Genomic DNA, 21,783 nt, shown 5'->3' with positions numbered 1-21,783 from the left:
TAACTTGCATATTACATATACTCTTATCTATGTATTAATATTTCATATATTAAAAATTCTCAAAGGACATATGAGTTAAAATGGATTTTATAGGACTCTTAAAAAAAAAAAGATTTTATTTATTTATTTGTCAGAGAGAGAGAGAGAGAGCATGCGCACGCGCGCGCACACACACACAAGCAGGCAGAGTGGCAGGCAGAGGCGGAGAGAGAATCAGGCTCCCTGCCTAGCAAGGAGCCCGATGCGGGACTTGATCCCAAGACCCTGGGATCATGACCTGAGCTGAAGGCAGCAGCTTAACTGAGCCGCCCTGGTGTCCCTATAAGACTCTTTTTCAAAAAAGCACCTTTTTTTCTTAAAAGTGTTACTGATACTTAAAAAAGAATATGGAGTTATACAAAGTAAAACATAAAAAGTACATAAATTCAAAAAAATCTTCAACAGAAACACTCAAAGACAGCATCAAGTAAAATGAGGGCAATACAATAGTTATAGAAAGTCCCCATGTGTAGAAATTAGCAGATGTGAGTTCTAATTATGGTATTATGTCTAATTTAGTTTACTTCAAGAAGTCTTGTTTTCTTTATCTAGAGAGGGGGTGGAGCTGGGTTAAAGATGTGCTAACTTTTAGTATTTCATCCACTGCTACAGTTCTATTATCTTAAGCCTTGAAAACTCACAACGGATTGAGGATACTAAAACTGTAAAAGGCACCTGTATAATAATTTTGGAAATAAATCACAAAATAATTCTGAAGAAAAGACTGATGGAATATTACTTTCATCTTGGGTACCTAAGAAATTGCTTCAGAAACTCCAAAAAAGCTTTCCTATACCACAAACAATTTTCAACTCCTTATTAGACTGGTCTTTCCAAAACCTTAGTTTATTCATGTCATACTTACAAAGGTGCCCTGTGTATAACAATGCTCATTGTTTTTCTCTCCTTATTGCTAATTCTTCTTCATCCTTTAGGGCCCTGCTGAGATTTCCTTCAACACGTTATGTTCATTCTTGCTACATCCTTGGTTCTCTGAGCACAAAGCCAGATCCTGTGTTTGAAGACTACTTTATTCTAGCAGCATCTACAAATGTTCATCTACTGGTTGCGAATGGATCAATTCTGAAATTCCCACCCTGGAATTCCTAACCCTCCATCGGCAGGTTTTACCTTACCTATCCGGATTATCTCTCCTCTGACAATTCCTTATGCCCCTCTTTCTCTTCCTGCTTGTAATCTTGACCCTACATTCATTTAAGGATTATATGGTCTAATGCAAAGAGCAAATATGACAACTGAACTACATGAATCTGACATTTTATACATCAAAATAATTGAGTATCAGCGAGTTCACATGATTTAGTCTAATACTTTGTGGAGACCTGGATTTAAATCTCAGTTCTGCCATCTTTGGCTATGTGAACTTGAATATAAATGAGCTTAAGGCACCAAAACTTTTGGTGCCTTAAGCTCATTTATCAAGTGTGGTTGAATAGTAGTAATAGTTAAGAAGTCAGGCACTGGAAACAATACAACCCAGAGTCTGAATCTCTGTCTGCTATTTATTAGCAGTGTGGCTTTACATAAATTGTTTAATCTCTAAGCCTCAATAAGTAAAATGAGGACAGTATTACCCGCCTCATCAGTTTGTAAAAAAATCAAATGAAATAAAGTATCTGAAGTATTTTTTGACACAATAAAAATGTTCACTAAGTGGCTGATTATTAGGTTGTAAATCTAAGATGGGAATATATGAATGAAGTTGTAGCACCTAACAATTCTCTCTCAAGATTAAAATCACAGTTCTTTTTATAAAACACAGTGACTAAACCCTGTAACAAAGACACTTTTCTTCTTTGAATTTGGCTGTATTTATAGTCTGCTACTACATAAGCCTCAACTTGAGATTGAAATAGTTTATATTACTCTCAATGTTTGTTATTCCTCAAAAATATTATAATATACTAAGGGCAGAGATCATGTGTATTTGTATACTGTACTCCCCAGGAGTTAGGAAATTACTGAATATATAATAACTACAAAATAAATACTCATTGAATAAAATGATAACATAAGCTCTTAGTACTCAGGTATAAGACTGGTGCTTAGGCTTATTTACCTTTTGTATACAAGAAAGAATATATACCAAAAAGAATCAGTAATGAAATTCGTTAACTCTTACTTTTGGATGCTGCTACCCTTGGTAAAAAAAAAAAAAAGTACAGATACTATGACATTACTCCTGAGTCCTTTAAACCTTCTTCTTCTTCTGTTTTTTTTTTTTTTTTTTTTTTTTTTTTTTTAAGAGAGGGAGGGAGGAAGGAAGAGAGGGAGTGGGAGAGAGAATCTCAAGCAGGCTCTATGCCTAACTTGGAGCCTGATACGGGGCTTGATCTCACAACCCTGAGATCATGACCTGAGCTGAAATCAAGAGTCAGATGTTTAACCAACTAAGCCACCTAGATGCCCAAAGGCTAATATTTTAAAGTCAAGTTTCAAAACTAGTTTTTCCTGAAAACTACAGGAAAAGCCATCATGAGCTAAATTTACATCCATAAATTAACTAAGTAAGTCTTCAGACTTCAATAAATTGGTTTTTCAATGAGTAACAATATGCTAAAATGTTCATATAAAAAAACTAAATATTTAAAAATAAGCCATAATTATATTTCTTGAACATCTGAAAAATATAAGGTATTAATAAGAGGATCACGTAATATTTGACAATTAAAAAAATCAAACTAGTTTATGGGTTAAATTTATGTTGCTGCTTGAAAACTACTAAGGGAGAAGTTTTAGTTTATAGTAGCTACTAAAAAAATCATTGGTCAAATTCTTATGTTCATGTATGCTCTCAAATTAATAAAACTCATTTGGGTTGCCTCTTTCTTCAAGATATTTGTAATTACTTTATTCTATTCTCACACAAATTGTAAAAAGTTTAAGAGAGATGGAAAAACTTGATTTACCACAAGGCTGGATGTGAAAGTGGTTACAAGAGTACAAAAATGCCACACTGAAATTTAAGGCAGAAGAATACAAAGCCAAATTTAAACCAGAGGGCAAATTACCATCGGTAGACATGAAACAGGATTGGACTTTGCCCAGAACTTTATCTCAATATTTATAAAAAGGAATTGGGAGTTATTTTACAGACAAAAATAAAGCTTTGCTTTTTACGTCTCACCTGAATGACTGGGAAAATATTTTCGTAAGTAAAAAATTTATGGCCAGTGCTACCATTTAGACTGACATTTAAAAGCTATTTTAAACTTTCAGTTGCTAAAATTATATAAGAACAAAGCACAGAGATTAAAGATTTATATGATAATTTTGCTGAAGTAACATCTGAATAATATAAACATTAAAAAGAAACGGGTATCAAATTAGTGATGTGCGTTTACAAGGGTACTTCCTCCATTATGATAGTCACAGATAATTAAATCTCTACACGACAGGTAATACTGAAAACATTCTTTCTAATCTGAAGGTACAGGATCAATCTAATTCTAGCTTCACTATAGTTCATTATAAGGAAATTTTAGAATTTTATTATTCTTATATGGTCTTTAAATTCTCCAAAAGAAAGGTATACTATGAACCAGGAATTACTTAAAACTATTATATGAACCTCTGACTTAGAGCTTTAACAGAAAATTATTTATACTGAAGGAGGTACAGACTGAAGACAGATAGAAGTAGTAGTATAATAAATTATATCCCTTAAATAAATAACTGATATGTGATAAAAGGCCTTTAGTGCCAATACTTTCTAAGATCCCTAACACAAACTTCTCCTATAATACAGAAAAAACTGAATGCCAATGGGACTATCTCTTTCCCAGTGCTATTTTTGTTTTCTGGATAGTAATATATTATAATGAGAACAAGGAAGTAATAAGAACCTTGGGAAGTACACTATGGGGAGGCAGGTGTACATTATTAAGCATCTACAGTGTGTCTGGTACTTTTACATATTATAAGAACCCCAAGGAGTGGGTGTTGTGATCCCCACTGGTATATATGATTGCTGAAGCTCAGGGAAATTAAAGAACCTACCTAGAGTCACATATCTGACTAATGAAAGTAGATTCTAAGTCCATTTAAAAATATAGTAGGCCTAACTCTTTAAACAATCATCATCGCATCATCTATCTTACGGTTGTGATTTTCACTGACTGCTATCCCCCCAAGAGACTCCTGAAAACAGATCTATATATATATAAACTCCAGAAGGTTATGCAGACATACACAAAAATATGTAATTTTGGTGAAATTTAAGGAAAGCTCACCCAGATATATAAAAAGTAAATCTGTACAGCCATCTCAGGAAATTTATTATCAAGGTAAATTAGCCTTGCTCAGTAATATGATACAGCTAAAACTCATCATCATTAAAAACTATTTAAATAATTAATGATGATGTACACTATCATCTTGAAATCTTGAAATCAAAGAGATCTAGGAGTACTTTAGCATGCAATACATTCAGTTTTACATGCAACCCAGAATGACAGAGTGTGTCTGTTCTGGAATCAGATCTGGATTCATAAGTTGGCTATAGCAATTACTGGCAGTACAAGGGAAGACATTTTGGAAAGTTTCTCTAACCCTCAGTTTATTCATCTGCAAAATGAGGAAAATAAAAGTACCAAATTTACAGGGTTATGATTTATTTATTTTTTTACAGGGTTATGATTTAAATAACATACATTATTGGGGTGCCTGGGTAGCTCAGTTGGTTAAGTGTCTGCCCTCAGCTCAGGTTATGATCCCAGGGTCCTGGGATGAAGCCCCTTGTTGGGGCTCAGTGGGGAGTCTGCTTCTCCTCCTTCTGCCCCTTCTCCCGCTCATGTCCCCCCCCCATTCTCTCTCTAATGAATAAATAAAAATCTTTAAAAAAAAATTAGAAAGGGGCGCCTGGGTGGCTCAGTGGGTTAAGCCTCTGCCTTCAGCCCAGGTCATGATCTCAGGGTTCTGGGATCTAGCCCCACATCGGGCTCTCTGCTCAGTGGGGAGCCTGCTTCCCCCCCCCCACCCTCCCGTCTCTCTCTGCCTGCTGCTCTGCCTACTTGTGATCTTTCTCCTTGTCAAATAAATAAATAAAATCTTTTTTAAAAAAATTAAAAAATAAAGGCCTGACTAGCACAAAGTTGGTGCACAACAATATTACTGCATTTCTCTAAGTGATCTGGGTGTAAGTCTGCTGTGCTCAAATACATTAGGGGGCTGGGCCTTCTTGGCACCAGGAACATACCCACAATGGGAGGAGATGAGTTTAACACTCACTGCAGCGAAGCAGAGTGCTCACTATGGGATAATGTGGGGTATCTCTGAAAGGACTGTAGAACTTGTAGATTCGGGGCTTTCGATGAGTGATTTTGGAGCAGTTCCAAGGAAGGAGGGGTGAACTCCAGATTAGCTACTGCCAGAAAGCAGAGGCAATTCTCCAGGGAAGTTAGACTAGAATGAGGATAGAGCTGCAGCTGGTAAAGAAGCACAGTCACTCACATCAGCTGGGAGACGGCAATGTCTGGTATTTTGTGTGTGGCACAGTGACCTTGTTTTTGTCTGTGCTGAGACACTAAAAAGTGTTCTTGTTTTGTCTCACCTTATCATGGTCTCAGTATAATCTTGTCTATTGGTGTTCTGAGACATTGTTTATGCCCAGCTTCTAACAGCCCTTGAGGCCTCAGCGTCAGATCAGTTCTTTGACATCCTGGGGCTACTATTTTCTTTCTCAGTATGTTTTCAAAGTAAGAGGCCAGATCCACTAAGTGTGCTTAATAAGCTTTCTGGCTTAATAAAAACCTGAGTGAATTTAAAGTGAGTTGTATGTTTAAGGACACAGAATTTTAGACAAATCACAACTACTGTTAATTCAGAGGTTTACTTCATTCACTATTCTGCTCAACAGCAACGGCAGTATAAAAACAACCTAATTTTAATTTACAGATATAAAGTCTAAATGATTTTTAAGGTCAGTCTTGAATCAAGAGCCAAAGTATAAACTCCAATCAGTTTACTTTCCTCTATGAGACATACTACTAAACGTAATTAGTAAGTTTTCTGTTCCTCTGATGACTGTACCAGGTGGGCAAATTCTTTTCTTCATGTTCTTTACCAATTTCCATGGCGAAAACCAACCAACAAACAAAACCCCCTATGCATCTGTTTTATCACCGTTTAGCCAGAATTTAAAAAGAACTATACCTTCAATTCTGAAAAACCATATTGTGCATAATTTTTTTTCAAATAATGAATATCATTTTCATGAGTAATTAAAAAGATTTAATTTTTGTTTGTCCTAACACTTTCAGAGGAAAATGTTTTCACAGTGTATTAGAATTGCTATTTACCATCCTCAATGGTATTTTACATTTATGATACTTAAGTAATTCTGGAAGAGTGGATCAGTTTTAAAAACTGGCTACACAATGGCCATCTATCACCGGTTTTATTTATTTATTTTTTTAAAGATTTTATTTATTTATTTGACAGATAGAGATCACAAGTAGGCAGAGAGGCAGGCAGAGAGAGGGGGGAGGCAGGCTCCCTGCTAAGCAGAGAGCCTGATGCGCGGCTCGATCCCAGGACCCTGAGATCATGACCTGAGCTGAAGGCAGAGACTTAACCCGCTGAGCCACCCAGGCGCCCCTATCAACCGTTTTAACCCACTGAGCCACCCAGGCGCCCCCCCATCAACCGTTTTAGAACTGGTTTCACTGCCACCCTAAAATCCCCCTCACTCTGAATCTTTTGCAGTAGTCCATGACAATTCATGCAAATGACTGTCAGTCATTTGACATGACTGCCTCAGTTCCAGTGTTTTCCATGGAAGGTATTACAAATGAAAAGGCTAAGAATCATAATCTCAAGTCATACAGAACTTGTGATGAAGTAACAAAGGCTTACTTTGGTGAGGTGAGTCCCGAATAACAGCAATGCCTTTACTACAGAGTACAGAGAAGGGCACTTGCACTCACACAAGCTTCTGAACTGCCTCAGAGCACGCTTCACATTCTCAGTCAAAGGGAGAACACTTGGCTAGCATTTCTCATAACTGGAATATCAATGGCAATAATAAACAGGGTTAAAAAGGCTGAGCTCATCAAGCCTCTAAGGAATCAAAGCAAATACCAGATGCCAAACTATCTGTTACTAATTGCCCTCACCAACACTTGAAGTATTTGAGGGGGAGAAAGTGGGAAATGTCATTCAAAAGTTCTGGGGTTTCACAAAAGCAGATATACTGAAAAAGCCATTAAAATAAATGAAATAAAATGACTGTATTCATTTATAATACTTTCAGATTTAGGGTTACTTCATATCATATATAATAAATATATATGTACAATGTACATATGTGTGTATAGGTGTTTGAGTGTCTGTATAGGCATTGTGAGAAATAAAAAATATATCCAGATATAAATGAAGATCAAGGATATTTATCATTAAATATTTAAATATTTAATGATATTCAAATATCATTAAATATTTAAATATTCATTAAATATTTCAAGTGCTTTTTGTTAGTTAATTTGATACCTATAAAGGGCTTTCAAATTTTTATTAACGACTACAAAGATTCTCTAAAATTTAAAAATATTATTAAAAAAAGGGGGGATGCCTGCGTGGCTCAGTTGGTTAAGCATCTGCCTTCGACTCAGGTCATGATTCTGGGGTCCTCAGATGGAGCCCTCTGTCAGGCTCCCTGCTTCTGCCTCCTTCCTCTGCCACTCCCACTGCTTGTGCTCTCTCTCTCTCTCTCAAATAAATTAAAAAAAGAATTTTTTAAAAATTTATAAAAATGAAATAATAAAACACCTTTCTAGAATGAAAAGTACTAGCACATCTTATCATAAATTAAATCTTTGTTTATAATAAATAATCCTGTAATTTTACATGAATATGGACCATAATGTGAGATTTTTATTGCTTCAGATGTATGTTGTGCTCATATTGTAATACAGCTGAAAATAAATCAACAAATACCTCACAATTTGTTCTCATTCATTTAAAAAATATCACATGAATTATATGTATTGAGCTGAATAACAGAAAAAAATACTTGCTGTGCTGCTACTTTTATATACTTGTTGGTTAAAACTCTGTCAGTAATGGCTAAAATTATAACTGTCTGGATCATTTATAAAGAAAGCAATAAAGAGGTAATAAGACTTTTGAAGAACATCCAGAAATATAAGATGAAGAAAACCTTAGCAACTGTGATAGAAGCCATTCCAGAATTTATCCATCTGCTTAGTAAATACGGTCTTAAGCATATTTCACAAAAATATAAATCCAGTAAATATGACAAATTAAAAGATATTGGAGTCATCTAGGTATGTTAGTGCCTTACGTGATGCCACAGGAGTGACATTTTCTTGGGAAAATATTTGTTAGTAAATCTTAGTAATTAGTAAAATAGTTAGTAAAATTTTTTTTCTTTATCTTGTTAGTAAAAAGGAGACAGCACTAATGACTCACTTTAGAGCATAAGGATAACAACAAACTGTTAAATTATGAAGTTGATATTTCTTTATTAAATCATATATAAAAACACATATATATATATATAATGCACATGGAACACTACTGAATTAATCAACCTACTATGATAAACTATCCTTCAAGTTAAGCTAACAATGGCATATACACTTTTTTTCCCCAAAGTATTTAAATTCAGGTGCCAATGAACTTCTCTACCACAATTTTAGATTAACTCATGAGACTAATTCTGCAAAGTATATATATTATAGTTAATTCTTGATTTCTGCCCATTATTCTTCTTCAAAGACAGAGAATTCAAATGTTAAGTCTTACCTGACTAGGTTCTGTTCCAGTAACAGTCAAGTCTTGGATGGATCTACGTCTTGGCTGTCCGTTGCCTTTTAAAAGATTAAAAAAAAAAAGTAGAATACTGAGATCTATTCAAACAGACAACAAGGATGTTACTGCTACAGTAGGAAGCTGGAATTTGTTGCTCCTTGGATCTATACAAAATGTTTGTGGGAAAAAGAGTTAAGTCAGTTTATTGTTTAAAAAAAAAAAAAAAGAAGAGAATGTTGTAAGGAAAGGAAGAGAAACAGCTGCAGAGTTTTAACTCAAAAGTTGCCGGCCTCCAACAAAGTAGGTCCTGCTCCTACCCTGCATGAATAGCTGCTGAACTCTCTTGCACCATCTTCTGTCATGTATTTAAATAGATGAATGTTTGTGGGCTGGGGCTGATGATGGCATCTATTTCAAGGGCCTTACGTTACAATTTCTACAGCAAGACAGCTAGCCAGCAGGTAGTAGAACATGACTGGCTTTACCCAACAACAGTACCTTGTTCATTCAGAGCCTAAAAGGATGCTTAGGCTTAAGTTTATTAGACTGAGTCACACTTAACCCCATTAGTGTTTGTCAGAATCTAGTAATTTACTACTGGTGAACAACTCTTTTAATATTCCTACTGAAGAAGAATGACTCTCATTCCATTCTTGAATATACAGCTTGTTGAAAGGGGCTGCTTTAGGAACTTCCATGCTAATAATAATTTAATCTAAAAACCAGTTTACGAAAAAATTCTAAAAATATAAGCAAAATATAATGAATTAAGCAAAAGTTTCACTCAGTACTTTTATTTGGGCATAGAGCTGTTTATACGGTATCATTTAAGATGAGAGATCAGCTGTCTAAAAGGAAACACAAAAATATTGTGAGAAACAGCTGATACAATACTCAAAATTCTTTTGACTCTGAAAGCTACATAATTTCTAAACTAGTAGGCAGCTTTGAGAATGTACACTGTAACAGTTTTGGTCCAATTAGCAGAGAGAATTCATTCTTAAAATTTTATATTTCTATAATCCTCAGTATTTTATTTTAAACCAAGGAGCAATATAATTTAGCATCTTAATCCATGTGACCCCATTATTATTTTGTATGTAAACTAAAAGGACCTTACACAGAATGTTTAATGCAGTAAAATATGTAGCAAATATAAAAACTCAAGTTTATAGCTACACTCCAATTTTTAAGACATCATTTTTTTTCATTTTAAACTATGTTTTAGAATTCTCTGCATAATTTTAGCTCAAATTTACTTCAAATTTCATTTCATTCCAAGTTCCAACTTTTTAAAAAAAGGATTTTATTTATTTATTTGAGAGACAGAGAGAGGGAGAACACAGGCAGGGGGAGCAGCAGAGGGAGAGGGAGAAGCAGGCTCTCCGCTGAGCAGGGAGCCAGATGTGGGGCTAGATCCCAGGACCCCAGGGCCATGACCTGAGCTGAAGGCAGACGCTTAACCGACTGAGGCACCCAGGTCCCCTGCAAGTTCCAACTTTTGGATACAAATTAAAATAACACAAATAACAGCAAATCTGTTGAATCAGGCACACTAAGATACTCTTGTGAAAGTTTTTAACTCTCCCTGTTTCCTGAGGACAAAAAGATCCCTACCACCATGACTAATAAGCAATTTTAGGCACACTTCATTCAACACAATCATTCTAAAATTAGCTGAGATGAGACAGGCTTATAAAAAAGTGTCTGGAATTCTCTTTTCAGATTAGCAACATTTGTGAATCTGGGGAACCACCCAGCACATGTCTCTAAAAATCATTACATCACTACTGCAATAACAACAAAAACAAACTCAAATCTAAGTAGGGTAGAAGGAAGGGGAATAAAAATTTTTAAGGAAGTAGGGTAAATAAGAGGTGGACACAGTTAACGAATGCCATAAAATGAGAAATCTTCAAGCTACAAAACGAGTCAAAGCAAGCATATTAGGCAATGCATTTTAATTAGCATAACCAATGCAGAAACCATCTGGCAAAGTTTAGACAAAGCAAAAAAGTACTGTAATCAACAAATACTTGTTGCTCCAATATTAAGTTTTAAGTTATAATTTGGAAATGTGAATGTAAAAAAAAGTAAAACTCCTATTATTGCAAAAGAAAATTACTGGGCTGTGTTCTCAGTAAATTTAGCTGGAGTCTGAACTTTTTTTTTGCAATTAAAAACTAATTTAGAAACTCATTCTATATTTTTTCATGGTTCTTTGATATGTGCATACCTATATTACACATGGTAGTATAAATGAAAAAAGTAGAATTGAGGGTCAGTATGATGTCCACAGATGCCTGAACAAGGAATCTGAAACCTGCAAATGATGTCCTGAGTATTTCATTTTATAATAAATTCTGGAACTTTTAGGACTTGCCACAGGGAACAAGTGGTATTTTTTTAGAACAATTTCTCTAAGTAAGAGCAACAAAAGGAATAAACTATATCCCTAGCCCAACATAATGCCCCCACATACTCCCTTTCCCTCCAAAAAGAAAGTGTGGTTGAAACAGCAACTTTGTCAATTCAGTTGCTTTTACAATTAATGTCACAAAAACAGAATACATCTCTTCAAAAAGCTTCTCTTTGAAGTACAACTCATTTATTGAACTGGTATTTGAACAGAACCCTTTCTAGACACTCCTGTGGCTTTTCTTATTGGTTTAAGTAAGCTCATTATTTTCCTTACCTTAATTATTCTTATTTTTCTATTTTCCAAACTTCTTTAATATTCTTTTTATGTCAAAATCAACACTACATTTTCCTGGAGACATCTCTTGACAAATGTTGGAAATTCTGAGAGTCATAAGTTTTGAATATTAAAATATTTAAACAATATTAATAATTATATAAATAACAAATATAAACTATTAATGAATATTACATATTCATTAAAATATTTTAATATTAGAATTTTTGATTAAATACTGAATGGTATAAATTTTAATAGCAAAAATATTAAAATTGTGTCTTCATGTGTAAAATATATAAAATTTAAAAAATTTGTACAGCACTATACACTTTTGTGTTATATCACTGCTTCACATGAAATCATGCAATTTAAAAATGTATGTTCTCATTTAGGCTGCCACAAATTTCATATTCTTTTATTTCAACAAGTTCTGCCTCATTCCTTAGAAGGCCCCTCACGGTGGGTGTTTTTTTCCTCCTACCAAAGGGAAGTAATTATTAGTGGTATTTTACTTTCTAACAAACTAGTTTTATTAGTTTTTCGATTACAAAATGTTATCTTGATAGGCTACAATATGTAAAGACTACTAAATGTTCTCGTTAATGTTGGTTAGATGAACTTCCTTTTTAATTAGCCACATTTACAGAATTTTATTGAAGGTGAGGTGGCTATACACAACAGAAGCAGAAATATTTTAGCATAGCTCTCCTTGGGCTGCAGAGTCCCAAATTCAAAGGTTTCTAGCTGCTAATGACACTATGTGTCCAAGGTAGGAACCTGCCAGATCTACATTTTTTACCTCACTGTCTCTTCACACCAGCACTGCACTATTTGGGTGGAAAAACTACACCACCAATTGATGTACTTAAAGTAATGTTTATGAACAGGATCTACTGGTTCTTGAACCAAATATAGTATTATAAGGTTATATTCTTGTCCTGAGGGGAGAAAGCAAAACAGTGCCCAAGTGCCTCTGAACAGTATCGCAGCGTCCAGCTGTCCAGGATTGTACAAAGCCCTCACTGCACTACCCTCCCCCCACCCCTCCACCCCTCCACCCCCCATCCCCACCAGGCCAATCTGTTTGCCTATTATCTAAGATCTCTGAAACTGCTGGAGGAGGAAAAGACTTAAGTATGAGAAACTCAACTATCCATTTATTTTTGTTAAATATGCTTGGACTCTCCCATATTCTACTTATTCTATTTAACTGTTCATTATACTCATGAAAACAACTAATACAGAGCTAAATACGTCTGGCATATTAAAAGCAAATATTCATTAAACTTTTCTCAGTTAAGATGTCTAAATGTAGTTGAAATCATAAGGACACCTGAAGTTCCTTTCAGCTTTAAGAACAGTATTACAAACAAAAAATATCAATTAAATTCAGGTTCTTCAGGGACCTAGGCAAAAACATTTTACACAACTGACTAAGAAATATCTGCACATTCAATCTTCACTATTTATTATATCCTTAAGAATTGCATGTAAGACAGAAAAATCACCTCTGTTAAAGCACTCTATGATTCTAAAATGCTATGCAATATTATTTTAGCCTTATCAAAGGTACACTAAAGCACCACTGTTCAAGGTTCTCAAACAGAAGCACATTAAAGCAATTTTTAATCTATGGAATGAGAATTTTCAAGTGTTTTACACGAACGCAAGAATTATAATTTAGTCTAACCTAAGAAATTCAGTACTACTGAGTATAACAGCATAAAAACTGTTTAAACATAAATATCCTATAAAACTTTGTAGGTTACTTTTTAAAAGATGTATATATACTATAACTATGGTAGTCATATAATATCACTATTTGGAAAAATTTACTTTTGCAATATTTGGAAATATATATCATCTTAGGATAGTAATCAATCTGGTATAAACTGTGTGTAAGGGATATCATATTAAAAAGTAAGGAACTACAGAAGACTAATGTTTCAGTGAAATCTTTCAAAGGCAGTATATACGTATGTATTTGATAGTATCTTTTCAGTGGATTTCAAAATGCTTTATTACTGCAGTTGATTTCCTTAAATGCTGTAATTACTCACACAAGGCCTCCAGAGCAGAACTGCTGATTTTTTTCAATTACTGAAACTAAAGCCAGGAACAAAATTTGTATTAACTACCTAGTGTCTTATTCCATGCTTTAAATGGGAAAAGACTGTTGCTCCTGTTAACTTTTTTTTTTGACATTTTACCTGGTGATCTTTGACACCTGGATTTTTGAAAGAAATATAGATGAGGTATTCTAATACTAGTAAATATTATCAAAATGTATTATATAACTTCATAATTCATAATGCCTGTTTCATTTGAGTATCTGAGATGAAGATGGGGGAAAAAATAGAACCTTGGAAGCCTGGACACAAAAAAATGTGGGAAAGTCAAAAAAATCCAAATAGAAGAACCAAATAAACAAAAATTCACATTTTTATTAAGATCTTAGAGGAAAAAATAAGTAAATTTAAAGCAATCTAATAATAATCTACTCATTCATCTTTTCCTCAAATAAAGTAAAACAAATGAAAACGAACTGGCTAAAAGGGAGAATTGATTACGCTTTTAAAACTTCCGAGTATTAGTGGAAAACATTTAAGAAAGTCTATTTCTTTTTCTCAAAATTCATTTCAATTTATCAGTTTATAATGTTCAATAAACAAATAGATCAGAAAATGGTAGGTCAGTTTAAATCCTAAGCAAGACACTTCTATACTTATACTTACTTTGCTTAGGTAGAACACTGTTATTTTGCAGGGCACTCTCCACAAATGAAGAATTAGCAAAATGTCATACTCGATTGGCAATCTGCTCTTAACTATGTGTCACTTGGTAATAAAAAGCCAGATTGATCTATAGCCACTCTCTGTGGCTTATAGAGAAAAGTAGAAGGGAGTCATTCGCAACAAACATTGCCAACACTTCTTCAGAGCCAGGGTCAATGTAGAAAAAGTATAAAAAATTGTGTAGCTTAATCCATAGGAACTCCTGAGGTATTAAAGATCTATTTTTGCATGACCCAAGTGACTATTACATTAATGAAAGTTATTGTAAGCCACAGATTGCTTGAAGGATGGCAGAATATAAAACAGTGCTGAAGAGCAAGCAAAAAACAAGACTTGAATTTGTTCACCTCTGACTAGGCATTTCAGTTACTATAAAAATGTATTTTTTTAAAAAAACTCTTTAGAGTAACAGTGTGTACTTTACAATTTTAAAAACTTGGTACATGTAAAAAAGTTCAAGCATGACACACTTTCAAAAAGATGTATTTGTACATTGCCAAAAGTACACATGAAAGTTATCGTGACGCTCAAAAGAACACTCTTATTAAAAGATGCAGCTCATTCTAAGAAGTACATTAGACTCAGTATATTACACTTGGGCAATGGACAGTACTATTCAAAATACTTATTCATAACAGATAAGATAAAAAAAAAGCTATATTTTAAAAAAGTGCTTACAAATGGGATCCAGTATTCATGAATACCTGTTTGGATATAGCAAGAAGTTTTGACGACAGAGCTTGTGGGAAATGGACTTTCAGGAAAAAAAATTCTAGAAGGTACAAAGAAATTTTGGGAATTAAGGATCATCTTTCTTTATAAATTAAAATGGCCATGTAAGACATTTGAAATATTCCCAAAGCATGGGTTATATTTTTATATTTAATTTAATTTAAAAATACAACTTAAGAACACATTAATGTCTGGCTTTTATGTCCAACTGTTGTTAATTTCAGTGCTTGTATTCTTTTATTAAAGAAAGCAAAACTGATTAATGTTTGGATTATCTGGGGGGGGGGAGTCACCAAAAATATTTAATAAAATGTGTTACTGAATACCATCTGTATTTGAACAGCATTGATGCTCTGGCAATTAAGAGCAGACTTAAGGTTTCCTGACTCCCAACAAGGAATCAGTGTCAAAAAAGAGTCTGCTGGCCAAAGAGTTCTCTTTAATGTGAACACTAAACAGGAGCAAGGCAGAATTACTGTCTTCTCTGACTCAAACAAAAGAGGAGAAAATGGATGTGACTTGGAGTCAGATCTAGGTTGGGATCCTGGCTATTTGCCTCTGGGAAAACCACTCAAAACCCATTAGATCTGAGTTCCTCACTCCTAAAAGAGCTGTAATTTAATCTGGTAACCCACTTATAAGACTGTTGTAGAGGTCAATTAGGATGGTGTACTCTAAACTACTTTACAGGCCACACAAGAGTATCGAAGCAGTTTCTCAGCATTGGCACTGTTGACATTTTAGGCTCAGTAATTCTTGGCTTTTGGAAGATTATCTGGTACACTGTAGGATGTTCAGCAGTGTCCCAGGGTCCTGCTCACCATATATGCACCTGCCACTTGTGACAACCAAAAATGTTTCCAGATGTTGCCAAATATCCCCTGGAGGGCAAATTCATCGTGGCTGAGAACCATTAAGACTATTCTTTCTCTTTTTTCTCCCTCATTATTTTGTACAGTACTGGCTATATCATTCAATGCATGTGGTGTATGTGTTCTTAATGCTACTCATAAGACATGGCTTAAGATTATACTGCCAAATTCTAAATTCTACTGATTCACTCGAAAATTTAAAGTAATCACAGCTTAACAGTATGCATATTTGTGTTCCCACTTCTTTAGTCAAAATATTATTCCTTTAAATGCTGTACCTTTCAGTACAGAGGTAAAATGATCTCAAGTACTCTGTTAATTCTGCAAGCAGGCCATGACTCAATAAATGAAATTACTATGTAAGACATGCGTTAATTCTTTTCTCTGAACAGCAATAGTGATGGTGTTACAGAATAAAGCACTTTGAAAGAATAAAAATTACTTTAATATAAAATGGTTTTATACAGACAAAATGCCTAAGAATTGTATTATTTATGTTTTATGCATATTTATAATTTATACAGATTTTATATGTATCCTAGTTCCTAGCCATGGGAGGTCAATAACAGTTTGTTTATTTAATAGGCACATATTTATTAAACACTATGTGTGAGGCACTGTGTCAGATAACTGCTGATACCATCAGTAGTAAGTAACAAAGACATGGTCTCTATTTTGTTTTCATTTTACTAGAGGAGAAAATGACCTCTAGGTTTTCAACTTTGATACAATACTATGCTAAAAGCACAATTACAGGCAGTGTATAGAGTGCTGAGGAATTTACCCAAATCATACCCATGAATGTGTGTGGGGAAAATTGTGTATTTCTTTTTAGGGAAAAGGTCGAGGAAAACCCAAAGCAGATGGAGAAATAAATGATAATTCTGATGACATATATTAACCAATAATGAAGGTTACATATGCCATTTAAGTTTTTGTCAAATATGGTGATTTAGATTCATCTATGAAATTATTACCGTAACAAATAAAAGCAATTTACCAATTTGAGATGCTGAAGTACCATGTGTGAGTTAGGTATAAAAACATAAAATTTGCAAGAAGATTCTCTTGATAGCATATAAGAATCAGAATTGACCATGATTCTTTGGCAGGATACCATGCAGCAAATCTCATTTGGTTTTACTTTGTTTCTATCTTCTAGGTTAAGGCAAAATGGAATTTAGCAATTCTTTTTTCTTAACTTCAAATTTCAATTGCTACCAACAGAAAGAGGCTTGGATAGGAAGCCTAGAGGGAACCCGAAAAGTAGAAAATAAGGAAGAAAAGGAGCCAAGGGACAACAAATATTTTTAAATAGTTGTTTCCTCTTTCTGCTGGGTGCAAAAAAAGTCTTGGTTCAGCTCATCTGCTCATTTAAAAGCAGCAAGCAAGCTGGTAAAATTCTAGGCTAGTGTTCTCCCTTCTGGGAAAAGGTTTACTACCCTCCTTTTTGGAGATTTAAGGTATCCTGTCAAGTCTGCTTCAGTATATATAAATGTATAGTTTTCAATCTGTCTTCCTAGTCACTGCATGCAAGGTATCTATTTTTATGTCCTAGACGAATTGGAGCAAGAAGCATTTTATAAGTACCAGGGCTCATTATTTCGGTCCCACAGCTATTAGACCACCTGAGTTGGTCTATGATACCTGATATGACGATCTCAGGGACATCCAGAATGTTGCCAAATGAAGCAGTTTTACGGTGGCCCCGTTTAGGCTTGGAATAGGCTGCAAAAACATATATATACAGTATACATGCAAACAACCACAAACAGTAACACGGAAAATGATTAACTACAAAACCAGAATACTTTTCAAATAGTTATGTTAATAATACTTCATGCAGAATGGCATGCAGAACTATCTAGCTTTTTATCCATGCTTAGAAAAGGCATGATTTAGGAGAAACAAACTATCAATAAAGATGTTTCATATACTAGTTTTATTAGCAGTAAAAGAAAACAAAAAGGACAGAGACAAACAAAGCTGCAGGGTAATAACAAAGCTAAATTTCAAACATGTTCACAGAAACAAACTACCTAAGTGAAATCACTGATAAGCGACGGGAGGGCTAGGATGAAAGTGGGAAGGGAGAGAGGAGTTAAAAAGAAATAAGCTGCCATATTTGTTTTAATCACACAAACACAGGAATATATGTTCAAATCAGATGTTTCTTGAAGTGTGCTATAAAGTAAAATTTGTGATTAAATGTAATTACTGAATTGAAGTGTGAAATGTTTATGCTTTTGTAAATAAATATTTACATATACTTCTATTAAACTGAGTATTTACTGTACTTTCCAAAGTTCAAGGTGCACTGCCATTAAATATGAACAGTATTAAAAGCTGGAGAGTATGAGTTTTTCAAAGTAAGACAATCATAAAAAATCTGAACTATATAAAATTCAGTGACGTTCAACAGCATCTGTTCTATATTTAGAGAGGGTAGGATAATTTAAATATGGTTGTTTTTAACCTAGTGAAATATCACTTCTGTAAGGAATAATTATAAACTAGTGCCTGACTAGAAAATTGACACTAGCAAAGATATAAAAACCGTTATAACACCACTTCTTTTTTTAGAATAGCAATCATTATTTAGCAGTTCTAATTTGAATGATATCCTTCAAGTGAAAAGGTTCCCCAAGTGTGAAGATCTATCACTGTGTGCACTATTCATCTGCCACTACACTGAGATGCCCTCACCCCACAGAAAAACACCTGCGATTCAGAGACCAGGAAGGCTTGTTTGTTAGTGGCTGGTGAGCTTCATTCAACTTGATCATTTATAAAGATCTTCTGTGTGGCCAAGACTGCCAGTCCCCTGCCAATCTCTATTCTTCCCTCCTTCTTAGCAGTAGAACCCTGACTTTACTCAGGATAGCAGTGTTCCCAGATAAAAGATCACAGATCCTTTTTTCCCTTGCAGCCAGGAGTAGCCATTTGACCATATTACTATAGCCGAAGGCATCTATATGGAAGTTGTTAAGGGGAACTTCTGGTAAAGATCCTTGAAAGAGCCTGGGCGTGGACCCTTTGGCCTTTCCCTAATTTTCCTTTCTTGCTGCCTGGACTGTGGATGTGATGACTGCCGATTATGACAGCTATTCTGGAGCACAAAGTAACCTTGAGGATGGAAGCCACACAATAGGACTGTGGCCCAGAGACAGAGGAGCTCAGGTACCTAATGATCCTAGAGCCTATCTTCAAATTTCTTTATGTGTGAAAAAGAAAGCTTATGTGTTCAAGACATTGTTATTCTGAATATTCTATTATAGCTAGCTGATTCTAATGCTGATACAATCAGTGTTCATTATTAGATGAAGACAAGTACAATATGATGGTCCTCTGGAAAACTTCTTTCTGAAAAGAGCTCCACAAAAAAGGGAGAATATTCTATTTAGAAAACAAAACAAAACGAATGAATGAGAAAAAAGACCTAAAAAAACAAACAAACCAACCTGGTTAGCTAAATTAAAAATGTATATGAAAATACATGATACATGAAAATACACATGTATACACATATATGGTTAAAAGACCAGAGGTAAATACACAAAACTGTTAAGTGTTTATTTCTTAGTGGGACAATTATGGAAAACTGTTTTTTTGGTTGTTTGTTTCCATTTCCACATTTCCCATAAAAGAAATGTATTTACTTTTATAATTAGCTTCCCTCTACCCCTGGAAGAACTGAAAGAAAACAAATTAAGCCAGCATTATTAAGCTGAAACCTGGTTAGAAAGAAGGTTACAAGTTCACTCAGGTAATAAAACATATACAATTGACCCTTGAACAATATGGGTTTCAATTGCGTGGGTCCAATTATATGTGATTAAAAAAAATATCGTATAGTATTATAAATGTATTTTCCTTACAATATTCTTTTTTCTTTTTTTAAGATTTTATTTATTTATTTGACAGAGAGAGAAAGAGTACAAGCAGGGGAAGCAGCAGAGGGAGAGGGAGCCAGATGCGGGGCTCTATCCCAGGACCCTGGAATCATAACCCGGGCCAAAGGCAGATGCCCACCCAACCAACTGAGACATCCAGGTGCCCCTATTTTCCTTACAATATTCTTAATAACATGTTCTTTTCTCTAGTTTACTTTACTGTAAGAATACAGTAGAAAATACATATAATATACAAAACTTGTTAACTATTTGTTACTGGTAAGGCTTCAGGTCAATATTAGTAGTTAAGTTCTGGGAGAGTAGAAAGTTACATGTGAATTTTCTTTCCTTTCCCTTTTTTTTTTTTTTTTTTAAATGATTTTATTTATTTGAGTGAGAGGAGAACATGAGGGGGTGGGGAGCAAAGGGAGAGGGAAAAGCGGCTCTTCACTTAGTCTCTTCCCTGACACGGGGCTCGACCCCCTGATCCTCAGATCATGACCTGAGCTGAAGTCAGACACTTAACTGAGTCACCCAGGTACCCCTGGATTTTCATTTATTTATTTCTTTATTTATTTTTATTAGGTTTGATTGATTTATTTATGTAGGGAGACAGCATGAGCCGGGGGAGAGGGGTGAGAGAAGAAGCGTGAGAAGCTCAAGTAGACTCTCTGTCAGACACTCAAATGACTGAGTCACCCAGGCAGGCACCCTACATGTGGATTTTCAAATGCATGGCGGGTTGATGCCCCGAACCTGGACGATGTTCAAGGGTCAACTGTAATTGTTTTTGTGCTAGCCAATGCTTTTGTAATTAATCCTTTTAAGAATTGAAAAAATGTAATTTAAATGCTAGTTTTTCCAAGATTGAATAAAATTACCACGATCTTTTATATAGCAATTAAAAGAATTAGCTACACCCAACTTAGCTATTTTTGCTACTGGAAGGAAGAGGTGCAGATAGTAAGGCCAAATCATATTTGGATCTAGAGTACATTTTTCTACTAATTTCAAAACAAAGTATTTGCTATTATTTGAATTCAGCACAAATTCTAGTAGAATCACTAAAAATCCTCTAAAACATTCTGGTTTTGGCAAAATTTCAATTTTCCACTTAAATTTTCAGTTCATGTTCGAGCTGAATTACATTTGATAAAAATATATTTTATGATCCAAATAATTTTACAAGTCATATCTGCTTTATTTGGAACTGGAGAAAAACATATAAATTATCCGCTAGAAGCTTAGAAAGTATCTTGTAAGCCTATTTCCTGCTTTAAAAAATTTTATGACACAAAAAACCCAATACTCCCACTGCTGAAACGATTAAAACTACTCTTTCTACTCCTCTTCAGATTTTTATTTCCTTTTTACCTGTGGTTGCAGCAATCCTGGCTTCTATTTCAGACATGTCAGCACTCATCCTCTTGCCCTCGGAGGTTGGGGGCAAGCTTTCCACGCTGCTCCCACGGGAAGCTCCCAAGCTTAAACGTCCCGATTCACTCTGTTAAAATTATAGGTCAATTTGAATTACTGAAGCTCTTTAAATTGAAAAATCCTGGGCAGCCTAGGATGAGAAAGATATCACCTGAGATCCTTAATGGATTCTGTTCTGTTCTGAAAGAAAAGGGAAGTTTTAAGGGAGAGGAAGCTGCAGGGGTAAGGGACAGCAAGCTCCAGAAGGGGCCTTTAGGAAAGGGTAGTCACTGGAGTTGGGAGTTAAAGGCTACAATTATTAGTTAACCTAAATGCCGCAGGTAAGATGAATGAAATCACTTAAAATACTTTTAAATCAATAATAGCAAAAATATATCTGGACAATATGAAATGATAGACTTAGGGCAAACTCCTTTAACTGGGCAGTAGAACCAAGAAATAAGCATTTTACTTTTTTTTTTTTTAGCATTCTTACATTTTTAATCATCAACCATTAAAGTTAGGGAACATCACAGGCAGGGAGC

At 34.6% G+C, this 21,783-nt stretch overlaps 1 protein-coding gene across 6 annotated transcripts in view; it reads right to left on the bottom strand.

Annotated features, from left to right (window-relative positions):
* The window catches only part of LOC111158801 (mitogen-activated protein kinase kinase kinase 7), a 74,762-nt gene that overhangs the window by 13,911 nt on the left and 39,068 nt on the right, over positions 1–21,783 (bottom strand). For 3 of the 6 annotated variants that reach the window (XR_002641377.1, XM_022521064.1, XM_022521066.1), the window contains exons 11-12: positions 21,197–21,326; positions 8,827–8,891 (exon numbers count right to left, since the gene is read on the bottom strand). Coding sequence is in view for 5 of the 6 variants with exons in the window: in XM_022521064.1 (XP_022376772.1) it covers positions 8,827–8,891; positions 21,197–21,326 (195 nt within the window). In the remaining variant the exon portion in view is untranslated. Of the gene's footprint in view, positions 1–8,826; positions 8,892–17,571; positions 17,658–21,196; positions 21,327–21,783 lie in introns of all 6 variants that reach the window. The other 3 variants (XM_022521062.1, XM_022521065.1, XM_022521063.1) reach the window with 2 other exon arrangements.

Source organism: Enhydra lutris, unplaced genomic scaffold, assembly GCF_002288905.1.
Source record: "Enhydra lutris kenyoni isolate GAN:26980312 unplaced genomic scaffold, ASM228890v2 scaffoldscaffold63, whole genome shotgun sequence".
NCBI lineage: Eukaryota > Metazoa > Chordata > Mammalia > Carnivora > Mustelidae > Enhydra > Enhydra lutris.
Note: the sequence above shows the minus strand (reverse complement) of the source record. Positions and strands in the feature narration are given on the sequence as shown.